The sequence below is a fragment of the Bombus pyrosoma genome, linkage group LG15 (assembly GCF_014825855.1).
Source record: "Bombus pyrosoma isolate SC7728 linkage group LG15, ASM1482585v1, whole genome shotgun sequence".
Taxonomy (NCBI): Eukaryota; Metazoa; Arthropoda; class Insecta; order Hymenoptera; family Apidae; genus Bombus; species Bombus pyrosoma.
Window position 1 is genome coordinate 2488225 of NC_057784.1, and position 12735 is coordinate 2500959.

Sequence of the window (12735 nt, forward strand, 5' to 3'; positions counted from 1 at the left end):
ACCACGTTTACTTCCAATGTCATCGTCTTTTATTATTGCTACAAAAAAAAGAAGAACACGAAGTTACACGTATCTCCGACGACGATAGATGGATCTCGCGAGTAAAGATGAAAGATGTGCTGCGCGTATATCTTGCGATCAACTATCACATGTCGAGTAGGTCACGCGGGCAACCATTGCGGTCTCGCGTGTCCTGGAATATAATTTACAAGAAGCCTGTATATGCGTATACCTGTGGCTAGGGTGTTCGTCTCGCGACTCTTTCGCCAACATCACTGAGAAAGAGGAACGCCTCTTTGACAATAGAGCTTCGTTCAAATTAGATAAATTACCTGAATCCAAGCAATATAAATTTGACTCGCAACTTGAAATCTCGTGAAATATCCTTTTAGATTTCCACGCGTATCTTCGTTGCTGAAAAGTCGCTTGATTTCAAATAATTTTACTGGCGTCGATCTCTGTTACGTTACTCGATTCGAAATATCCTTTCGAGTATTTCTTTCAAGAATTTTACCGGTCTCTTTGCAGCCGTCGTCGCTTTTCCTTCGAGACTTTTATTTAAATTCGTTAATATTCGAGATGGAACTACATAAAATGAAAAGGCGCAAGGTGGAGAAATCCACTGTTGGATTTGGAACACAGGCAAGTTCGAAATGGAACGGTATAGGCGATAGGTATCGTGTTATTTGCAGCTTCGCGTATTTACCGATATTCATGTGCTAAACCAACTTCACCTTTCTTTCAACTTAATATTCTTAGTCGTACTTGCTATGCGTGATATTTGTCGATGAACATTTTACAGACATACATAACTACTCGCAATTTACTTTTCATTATCTATCTTAAAATCAGGATTCCTCAAAACACCCGCAAAACAGCTCCAATTCAAATATGTAATCGACTAATCTGAACGGAGCTTTAGGTGTCACCGCTCTCACACCTTGACCAGCCAGATGCTTGGTCGTGGAACAGAACCGTCGCGTCGTTTCTCTTTTTATTCTTTTCTCTTCTCTTTAATTGTACATAAGGGCAGTGTTCGAGTATATAGCGTAAGTAGCGTATCGCGAACTAGTCCGCTCGTAGCGTAGTCAGTGCGCGATAAATAAGTGTGACGCGGCAAAATCGAGCCGAACTCTGCCGATGAGTCGCGATCGTTTCACGTTTCTTATTCGCCGCTGCCGACGGAGACGTTCTTTGTACTGCGACGGAGTGTATCGTTAAAAAGACGCCCACCTGTATGATACGACAGGTGATTTACTAACACATATCTTATTATTCGGATAACGTATCTCGATACTCGTGCCCGTGCAATCGTAATTATTCGGTGACAGACGTCATCTAAATGAGAAATAAAACGTTCATTCTTGGATATCGATGCGTACGAACCAACTACTCTTACGCATCTGAGATCACGCGCTCTCCCCTAAACCGCATTCGTTTCTTATCGTATAAATTACACGTTAAATCTTTCGACGGCGCTTTGAAGTTGATTCAGTAGGTAAGTTTACCCAAACGGAGTTTGCTAATCCTTTGCGGTCGTGCGACTTCTCTCTGCCGTCAAAACGCTCTTAGTACTTCGATCGTACGTATACTCTCAGCTACTGAGGTAAAGAACCATTTTGATCGTACGTCGCACTGATTACCGACGCTCTTCCAGGTTGCGTAGGATCCGACGAAGGACCAAGTGAAACAAAGCGTAATAAACGCAATATTATTAGAAAATTTAGACACGAGTTGTTGTTTTACCGGATTAAAAAATGTATTAGAATAATAAATACGTTACGGAAGGCCGTGACATAAATTGAAGGTACAAGAAGAATTTTATAATTTGAAGAAGAAACAGTTTATGGCGATACAAAATAGATCCAGTTTCTCCAAGTTTCGTACAATCTTTACATGGGAAAAGAAATTCTGATATTCGGTAGATTTTTTATATCCCCTTTCGTAGTTGTCACGTGGATTCGATAGAATTCCACAGTGTAAATTGTTTAAGAAGAAATTGTAAATGAAATATCGCGCTGACGCAACATTGGTCCTCGATGAGTTAATAAGACTTACAAGTTGGTGCAGGTAGACATTTCTTAAAATATTTCATAAGCAACTAATTGTTCTAAATTGGCAAAATGAAAGCCGTAGATGTAAAGTAGCGGCAACGAATATCAGTTTGATCTTTTTAACATCTTCCTTAATTATGTAACCAGTGGATATTTATACAAATTCAGATTTTTATGAACACACTTAAGAGTGTAGGACGTAGATAGAGAAATTCGCTTCGCATGTTAAACATTATAACGAGTACTCTGCTTTAGACATTTTATATGTTTCCTACGCACTTTTCTATCTTTAAATCTTCTAGAAACAGATACAGATGCGCGATCTAATTGTTACAGTTCAACGAAAATGAATTCCGGCAACCAAATCTAAGCTCGATACGACCGCAAAGGGTTAAAAGTCCACCTGAATCAACATCAATTTTGAATCAACAAACATTTGCGTACTTTTATTACTGATGCTGTTGTTCTTATTACGACTATCGTTATCATTACCATTATTATTATACATATGCATATCGCCATTGATGTATCGTACAAAAAGCTTACAAATTATTATCACATATATACGTGTACGTACGTGCGCGAACGCCTACATAGGTACACGGATATACATACATACATACATAATATATATATATATATCTATATACATATACTTGGAAATATTCGCAGGCACATGCGCGCGTGCAAAGTGGTCTTCGCGAATGGAATAAAATGGATGTCGAGATAAACGATTATCGCCAATCGGCGGCAAAGAAAAGGCAGAAAATCGCGTTGCAACTGTTCGTCGCTGGTAAGCATGGCGACCATACATTCGTGTATTCATGTACAATTCGGTGGATCGATTTTAGATTCAGATTTCGGGCACACGATATGGCACTCGGATCCCTTCTCACACCGATTCACACGCGTAACATATTCCATTCCCAATCACTTTGGCCTAAGCGCGCGCGCATGCACGCTCATGCACACACGCATCTGTGTACAGCATAGTAGATTCGGTGTTTAGGTTTACATCTATTCGTGTATTCTCATATGTAAAGTTTCGCACACCTTCTACACAGTTTCTAAACGCACTCGCGCACATAATAGTTTAATAAAATAGTCTATAAGTTAAATATAGAGGAGCGGTGAGGCTCTCCCGCTGCCATTTGTTCCATCTTTATACTTTTCCCTATCGCGTCTCGGGTTTCGTCTATTGCTACGCTGCCATCATTCATTCGTCTCGTTTCCTCTCTGCATTCTATATACTCGTTGCCCGCGATGTCCTCGCAGGCATATACATGCATACATACATATTTATTCGTTTCTATAATGTACGTATAAAAAAATAAGTCCAGTCCTCGTAACTCGAATGATTGCCAAAAGAATTCACCATGTTCTTTGCATCTTCGTTCGAAGTCAGATTCTCTCGCGATCTCTTCACGCTATAAATCATCGTTCCCTTCGTTACTAGTGGAATGCACGCGCGAAATTAACGCATATCAACGAGCGAATATGCGCGTGGTGTCCGTCCATTGTCGTGATGCTAGACAGCCGAGTTACGGTCGTCGTAGCAAGTCATTCTCGGCTGATGCGTCGATTGTTTTTTTTTTTTTTTTCTTTTATTCACTGTTACCTGTCTTTTTTTTTTTATTTCTTCGTTTTATATTCTCTTGTCAATAGGAAATAGAATACTATCTTTGCTTTTTCATGGTCTCTTAGTCTTTCGCCGCTATGCCGTCTATTCTTAAAGATCGCGTGTTACATCGTCACTCGGAGAGCATTACGAGCTATCCGTTGTTTCCTTTGAAAATTCAATTCTAACCGAATGTTATTCTCCGTTATTGGTTGCGAGAGCAGTTTGCTCGGGTAAAAGGAAAGACGTAAAAATGGATAAAATGAACAGAAAATAAGAGAGAAAGGAAAATACCATGCTTCGATTACGCTCTGTCGAAACGATATGTGGCTACCGATGCCGTGATTCGGCAGTGTGTCCTCGGTACAAAAGTACAGCAGGTATCCTCAAGTTCGAGTTAAGTACACGAGGCGACGAAGCGAAAAAGAGTCGTTGCTTCGTCGAGGAGATCGGAAGTTACCGAGTTTAATGTCGCGAACTCTTCGAGTGAAAAGTCGAAAGGTCGCGCGAGACTCAACACCAGCTCTCGCTTTCCCGTTCTCCGACGCCGTCGCTTTCTTCGTCGCTGGGTTCTTCTCCGTACATGTCGGCCAATTTGCGGAACCTCGGGCCAAAGTTCGACAAGTAGTTGAACTTGAGATCTCCGTCGTCGGTACCTGCAGAAGAAAAAGGAAATATCGTAGAAACTAGTCGATGATTCCATCTCGTCTATCCAACAGAGTCGAGTGTACTTTTTATTTCTTTTCTTATTAGAGCGGTTTTGATCTCTGAGATTGAGATTACTTCGCGTTACAATACACAGTGGCTTACGAAATAGTTGCCAGTAGAGAACTTCGACGTACGTATATATTATATCCTTTGTATAACAGAGTAAAGAAAATTGATTACGCGGTATAATAAGTGGTAGCGATAGTACGAGGTCGTAAAATCAGCCACTGATTAAAGTTAACAACTTTCGATGACCGCAGCAAGTAATTTAAAACGCGTTGGGAATCATAAGGATGTAGAGCTTCGTTCAAGGTTGTACGATGTCAACGCAGCAGCTCTGCGATAAATCGAGAACAATTTGTCTGCTTGTGAAGAAAGATTTATGCAAATCCGTATTTTTCAGCCTGTCGTTAAGAAGATAGAAGAACCCAGGTACACATAGAAAATTGCTTCGCGCGTTCTACTTTGGCTACCGTGCATCTCTACATCTTCGGACTTCTCGTAAATAGATAGAAGCGCATAAAACCACGGTCCCCGCTTTATAACTCTTGTTCTAATTTATACGCTGATAGCCCTGATTTCATGACTCATCGTTGAACTGCTGATGATGACAGATCGGTGATTCTATTTAACGTTTTACTTCCTCGCTATATATTTTCATTCATTACACGGCTGCGGTCCCAGTTACCATTATTGGCTAACAGTCCATAGCGAATTGGAGAGTGTCTGGTAGAAAACACTGCAACTGCCAAGAAACAAGTTTTGCGGGAGAAAAAAGAACTTATGCATCGACGTAGTCCAAATTCATGAAAAAGGAAAATGTATCTATGGAAACCTGCGTGTAGAACCTCTGTACGTGCCACCTCTTACAGTTAGTTGCAAGGAAAGCTCAATGCTCCTTCCATTTACATTTAGACAGATGGTATAGTCAAACGTCAAGAAACGATTAACTAATCTTCAACAGCATTTACATTTTTCTCTATATATCGTGATAATATCTTCCAGAATTATTAATAACTATAGAGGAAGAGAAATTGCACTTGATTTCTATATTACAGTATTCTCATTGACACGTAGCATATTTTGCAATAAAAAATTTTTCAACTGTTGCACTCACAATGTTTTCTACAATTTTACTTACTATTTTGACCAGTACAATGTTTTGTACCATTTTACGATATTTTCAGACTGTAAATTCCGCTCTAGTTTCCCTGGATTTTGGTCGCATAATTTTATTTACTTCCGCCGATTCCGTTAATTAAACGATATACATATTCAGTGGTACGTACATGAAGCCAAGGATGATAAAGAACCCTCGGAATTGCCTTCTCCTTCGTACGCATAGTGCCTGACATCGTCGAACGGATTCGTGTCAGGATCCTTGTCGCAGCTCTCTTTCTTACCGTCTAGGAAACCGCAAATATCCGGCACCTCGTCGGGACCTGGCAAGCGAGAAAAGAAAGTGGACGTGTATAAATTGACGTTCGAGTGTCTTTTTGTTCGTTGCGACATGTCATTCGAACGAGATTTAACCCTCTGACAGAGGCTTAGTCATCGTTATCAGGAGCGCGTCGAATGGTTTATTTCATAGCGATAGAGCGAAAAAGCGGAACCGAACAATTTTTATCCCTACGCGATAATAAAATTTACTTGAAAAGTAATATCGTTCATATAGTTTGACAGAATAATAACACAGCTGATAAATTAATTAGCTCGGACAGTAATTAACATGAAATACGTGTACGTGTCTAAGACTGAGAGCATAACGAACAAGTAGTAAAAGTTGAAACATGAGAATACAGTGACATGTGCATTGTTACGCACAAGATACAAAAGCTTTTCGTAAGCAGAATGTTAAAATAATTCGATAATATAATAAACTAATAAATTCGATAATATAAATCGAATGAAAATGATTGCTGATGGGATGATAATGCGATATTATCCTTTAGTGGATTAAAGTGTTAAACAACGCTTATCTCTTGATTCGTCTTACAGAGCTGTGTCACATAATACCATAACAAATTGTGTAACTACACTACGACTATAATATGCGTTTGCTGCTGGCTTACTTATTCAATTTATCGTACCTCTGGATTGCAAGCCAACGGGCGCAATTTTCGAATCGATAGGCGGTGCGTCGTAAATCGTTCGAAGAACGTTCAAGTCGTAGCCCGTGTCGACTTCGCCGCCTCCTTCGTCCTCGTAATTAATAATGTTCTCTCTAATGTCGTCCATATCCTTATAGAGATCGTCGGTCTTTTTCCTGTGCACCACCACCGCGAACAACAGTATCAACAAAATCGCGATACAAACTAAGATCGCGACAAGGAAGTTGGTGTCGATGCCGAAGGATACGGCTTTTGCCATTCCGTGATCGCAGCCAGGATCCGCGTTTCTAGAGAGCGATGGCATACCCAAATTGTACGTCTGAAACATAGAATAGCAAAGAAGATATATCGCGGTTACAAATTATTGGGCGAACTGAATTTACAGATTTTATCACGTTCGCCGAGTTCCGCTCGGTAATTTTGAGAGAAGTTGCCTGGCCAAGCTGTTAGCCGTGCTACATGTTTTCTAATTTTCTACGTCTCAGTCTCACCGTTTGCTTTCAACTCGGGAGAAAGATTTTAACGTACAATTTACACGAGAATGTTCACGTTTATGAATAACAGTTCTGTCACGTTCATTTCACGACAGGCAAAGAAAACAAGATAAGAGAATTCATAAAGTAAAATCTTCGAGGCGTTACATTTCCATTGAAGGTCATGTTGCGTATGCATCCGACGAATCCTCTGTCGGTAGGTACATAATCCCATCCTAGTTGCGAAGCCATCTTCGCGAGATTAGTCAGAGTTCCGCCAATCTGCAAGGGGCTGTTCACGTTCAAAAATCCGTTCGGTCCTTGCGGCGCGGTTAAGCTCATGCAGGCGGAGATTCCACAGTTGTCCACTTTCATTTCTATCGCCTGCAGCGCATAAAATATAGAGTTTAACATAGAGTTTGGACATTACGTTCAAAGGGTAACTGCTTTTATTCGTACCATTTATTAACATACTGTTGACAGGTCGCAAATAAACTTGTTTATTCATGCACAACATTGTTAACTGGTCACGAGTAAACTTTATGTACGATGCATGAAATACAGTCAATCTTTGCATAAAATAGCTGGTCAACAGTGTGTTAATATATCGCTATTGATGTTCTGTATTCGTATTTATACCCTAATAATGATGAAAGATATTTATACGAGTACATACATGTGGTTTGAACGATCATCAAGTACTTCAAACGAAGATTATGGCAAAAGCAAGAGCGATACCGTAACGCACAATATAAAGAGTTATGGAAAAAGTTAGAACGCAATGATTCTACGATGATAAAGACCAATCGCGCTTACGTTCTTCGTAAAGTAAACGTCTATCCTATGTCTTTCTCCGTCAGTGAGCTTAATGTGCGGTTGATCGAGTTTCACAGTGCCAGACCCGTAGTCCATGTAGAGAACCGCGTATCCCTGTTGAAGCTCCAGGGCCATGAAGTCTTGAATTCTGATCTTTGAACTATACGTCATCGGACCAAAGTAAAATACCAGACCGTTGTCTATGTGAGGCGTTATCTCGAGACCTGAAACGCAAACGGATTCACGTGATGAATGGATATTGACATTCGGCTGCTGCAGGGATACAATAGTGGTCAGTTTAAATTCCAATAAATCGAGGATCCGGATTGTAATTCTCGTGGAACAGACGATAAATTTGTTGCAGCAGTACTCTAGATTTCCGCGAGAATGGAGGAGAATAGATCTGGCGGAAATAAGCGAGAAAAATATCAACAGTATTTAGATACTGTCGCTGTATTTACTCTAGCTTTGTCATCAGTAAACTGCAAATATTTGTGTAAATTTACATTAAAAAGCAATTAAAAGAGTGGGATCTGGGCAGAGATTTGTTTCGCTAAATAAATGGATATTTTATGGACCTTTTTTTCGAAACTTTATATACGTATTACGTATCCTCGCATGTTTAAATTTCCCACAAATCCATAAATAATTATTTTCTCGCAAGGACTTGACAGAGTATATTCATACAGGAGTATAAAGGAAAATGCTATTAGCAATTAGTTTAGCAGCTATAATAGATGTCCATCTTTGTGATAAACGATGTGTATCCTTAAACGTCCTTATGAATGCTGTGGCACGTTCTTTCCATACGTATAATCGTATACAATTGTATGCAATTCCATTGTAAATTAAACGACCTTCCTTGTGGGTAAGGAGAATTTACTACGCTTGAATCGCGGAGACACTGTTCTATTGAAATTTAAACTAGCATTGCTGTAACACGTAGCATATTAGAGTAAGGAACGAAGAAGGAAATATACCAACCCAAATGAGAATCATCGCAAGCTTGACCAGGTGGCGGCATTATAGCCCAACCGTTGCCATGAAAACCAATGCCAAGAAGCTCGCACCTTGGCCCCTCAAGACCCGGAGGACACTCGCACCTATCTGCCAACGGTGTGCCTCCATTCAGACAAACGATCGGTTCAGCAACATGGCAAGTACACTGTGGATCTACTACAGCTCGCACTCCAACGAACGTACTGATATTCGTATAAACCGGATACGGGACCGTGCTTGCGTTCAAATAATTACGACAAGTATTGTTACAATGCTGTTTCTCGATAAGGCACTCGTCGATATTCACCAGCAAGATATCTGTTTTCAGCTCTCGTTCAATCTCTTCCGTGTGTTGCGCCAGGATCGTATTCAGCTTCTCAGGGGCATAATAAGGACTGCCATGCGCCGAGAACCGTACATCCAACAAACTGTTGTTATTATGATGCGGCGAATGAAGCACCGTGAACACGTCCACATTCTCCACCGAAGTATTAAGCATATTCGCTATTCTCTCCTGAAATATTTCCTTCTTACTAACGCCAGATTCACCAGGAGCGACGAATTCCGTGGCTGTCATTCCGAAGAATCGCACGGATCCGGACCTGGCGACCGCTTCCTCAGGCAGCTCTTTCACCGTGACGTTCACGTACGCGTTCACTTGATGCCGGGGGATGCGAATGCTGTACTCGGTGACTATGAACTTGAGGACGAACGTATCGTTCGTGATTCCTGGAAGCAGCGTGATCATACCGTCCTTCGGATTTAAATCAAATCCCTCGTGAGTCGATGCCCAGGCAAAATGCTTGTCTGGCAAGTCCCAATCGTCAGCGTCGTTTACATACACTCGTCCGATTTTTGTTTCTGGAGCCTTGCCTTTATAATTGTAGACAAATATAGAGCTGGAACCTTCTGACATAGCATTGTCGTTCTCGTCACCGATGATTACGGTCAACGTCGATGTTCCCGTCATGGGTGGCTTTCCGCTATCCGTGATAGCAATCGAGATGTCGTAACTCTTTCGTTCTTCTCGATCGAACTCGACACGAGCAAACAAGTCGGCGTCTCGAATAGCAAATTTGGCTAGAATCTCGTCGTCGGCGGTATTTTTGTCTATTTCGAATTGGAAAGGAGGTCCGTTTTCGTCCGAGTCCCAGTCGCGAGCCTTCAATTCCGTGATCTTATCAGGAGGCTTGTTCTCGCCCCATACTACGGGATAGGGCATGTCGAGGAATGGCGCGTTGTCATTTATATCGATCAACGTGATGTTCACCATTACGAGTTCTCGTAGCGCGGTCGGGGAGCCGTCTTCGTCTCGCGCCATAACAATCACCTGAAACCAATCGGTTACGATTAATCTCGCTGTTTCTTCCGAAGAAATCCGGTAGCGATTAATTGGTCGCGATTCGACAAGAATTCGAAAACCGAACGACTGCCGATCTCTATGCATTTAAGATAGAAAACGTGCGTCATGTACAAAATGTATGAAATATCTAAGCAAGTACTCATCGTGATGTTTACTACGTGGAGCATAATCTCTGGAGCAATGGAGAACAGTGTTCTCTCCTTGCCATTCGATTAATCGTCTTTTCAGCTTTGCACCGACCGATCGACGAAGTGCTTGATGGCACTAAAATGAAAGGTACAGCCGAAATGAAACTTACCGTCCACATGGAGTACCCCAAGGGGCCATCGCGATCGAGAGGTTTCTTCAAGGTCATGCAACCAGATTTGTCGATACCTATGAGAGGTTGTTGGTCTTCTTTTACGATAAAGTAGGCGATATGCTGATCAGCGTTTCTGTCCTTGATGTCGGGATCGTAAGCGACCACAGTAGTGATGCAACCTGTAACCAGCGCATAGCAATCAAACTCGCTTATAACAAAAGCTTGAACATAGTCTTATTGAGAAGAAAACGACTGCAACGTGGTCCTGATCTTTGAAACAGAAATTGCAGATCTCTCGAGATTTGACCAAAACGTATTCTACGGACTATAGAACTCTTATTCTACGATTCGTATGAAAGTAACGCTAAACGGGATACGTCTTGCTTACCTTCCACCAGCTTCTCTTCCTCGATAGTAGGATTCTTATTAAAGTCCTCGAAGACCGGCGGATTGTCATTTACGTTTTCAATAAAGATCTTCACTTGAGCGGTATCGTTGTACACGCCGTCGAAAGCTCTCACGGTCAAATTGTATTCCGTGATCTTCTCGTAATCCAACGGCTTCTTCACGCGGATCTTTCCGGTCGTGTTCTCGATATAAAAGCTGTCGTCGGTATTGCCGAATATAATGCTGTAGGTAACCGGACTGGCGGTATCCAAATCATTGGCCTTCACTTCGGTGACAGGCGCGTTGATATTAGCATTTTCCAGGATCGAATTCGCGGTATAAACAGCTTGCGTGAAATGGGGAGCGTTGTCGTTCTTATCCGCGATCTCGATGCGAAACACTTGCTGGCCTTTGTTGTGCTCCCCCGTCTTGAACAGCGCACTGGGGGAATTGTCCATGGCGATCACCTTCACGTTGTACGTGTCTTCGGTCTCCCTATCGAACGTGGTCAGAGTGGTGATGTTACCGGTATACTTATCGATAGCGAAAAGATCCCGAAAGTTATCCAATTCGTACGTGACCTAGAAAAACATGAGGATGCGAAACGGTGAGAACGCGCCGATAGTTGTATGCGTCTATGATTTTCATTGTTTGTATCGTTAAGCTCGCTGCCGCTGTTGCTCTTCTCTCTGGATCATACGAATCGAACGAAAAATTACATCGTAGCTCGCGTTATGTTTTTAAATGTTTCGTGTCGGTGTTTTAAACGTATTTTGAATTTCTCGCCACTGAGGGAAAAATATAATAAATTTGAGGAAGAGAATTACTTAAGCATTCCAATTATACAAGCATTCCAATCTATGTTAATCGAGACAAAGGAAGAGGAAGAAGAGACGTACCTGATTATGGGCGGAGGTTCCATCGGCGTCGATCGCGCGCACTTGCATTACCGGGACGCCTGGTGGCTCGTTCTCGAGTACTCTACCCTTCTTCAGATCTCGAAACACTGGAATGTTGTCGTTGACATCCAACACCTCGATATCGATCACGGTCTCGGCAGCCAGCTGATACTTGTTCTGCACGCGCACGATCAACGTGTAAACCGTGTTGCTCTCGTAGTCAAGATGCTGAGAGAGCTTGATGTCGGCAGCATCCTTGTTCGACTCCAATCTGTCAATTAGAAAATACGAGGAATATTGGGGCGTGTACGATAATTGACGAGAGTATTCGCTTTAAACACAGTAACGATGATCGGTAAAACAATATCAAGGTATTAAAAATGTTAACACTTTGACTGCCACGCCGAAATCACACGTTTCGCTCAGGACGCCACGGGAGTATTTTTATTATTCAAAGCGTATAATGGCAAAATGACAATAAATTTATGATGTAAGACAACGTTCTTCCCCGATGCACCGTTTATCTTATCGGTGGTCACCGGTGACCACCGTGGCGCCTTGCTAATTGTTGATAACGACATTATAACGAGGCTTCGTTTATTCCAACAAACCATCCGCATTCGTCGTTTCGTCGCAAGCAAAACGTGCACAATATATCGTTGAAACGTGTAGAAGATATTGGTAAACAATGTTTGCTCGTTCTATATATAATAGCAAGGTATGTTCACGCTTCTAACTTCAATTACGTGATTATAAAGCAGCATTTGTGATTATTTTCTGAGCTGTGTTTATAATAATATTCGTAGATTAGCCCTGAAAGATATGGATGCAAACATAGTGCACCGTTAGATGCAAGATTTGTTCTCATTCTTTTTTTTTTTACTAATGTTCTAATAGAAATATTTAATCGTTCAAGGGGGCACTTTTTATTTCAAAGTATCTTCCGTTTATCGGTTACATTCAAAATGCCCTAATAGTCAATTTTCATACAATTTTTACAATTGTG

At 41.5% G+C, this 12735-nt stretch overlaps 1 protein-coding gene and 1 long non-coding RNA gene across 2 annotated transcripts in view; one reads left to right on the top strand and one right to left on the bottom strand.

Annotated features, from left to right (window-relative positions):
- Positions 1 to 6: 6 nt before the first annotated feature.
- Positions 7 to 12735, bottom strand: part of LOC122575442 (DE-cadherin) — a 91554-nt gene continuing 78825 nt past the window's right edge. The window contains exons 7-15 of the mRNA XM_043744361.1: positions 11730 to 12000; positions 10832 to 11411; positions 10441 to 10622; positions 8765 to 10109; positions 7781 to 8004; positions 7133 to 7348; positions 6471 to 6810; positions 5670 to 5822; positions 7 to 4328 (exon numbers count right to left, since the gene is read on the bottom strand). Coding sequence (XP_043600296.1) covers positions 4186 to 4328; positions 5670 to 5822; positions 6471 to 6810; positions 7133 to 7348; positions 7781 to 8004; positions 8765 to 10109; positions 10441 to 10622; positions 10832 to 11411; positions 11730 to 12000 — 3454 coding nt within the window. The 3' untranslated portion in view covers positions 7 to 4185. The remainder of the gene's footprint in view (positions 4329 to 5669; positions 5823 to 6470; positions 6811 to 7132; positions 7349 to 7780; positions 8005 to 8764; positions 10110 to 10440; positions 10623 to 10831; positions 11412 to 11729; positions 12001 to 12735) is intronic.
- On the top strand, positions 8012 to 8928 carry LOC122575518. Its single transcript, XR_006319453.1, has 2 exons — positions 8012 to 8648; positions 8727 to 8928. It is a non-coding gene; the product is annotated as an uncharacterized LOC122575518 (long non-coding RNA).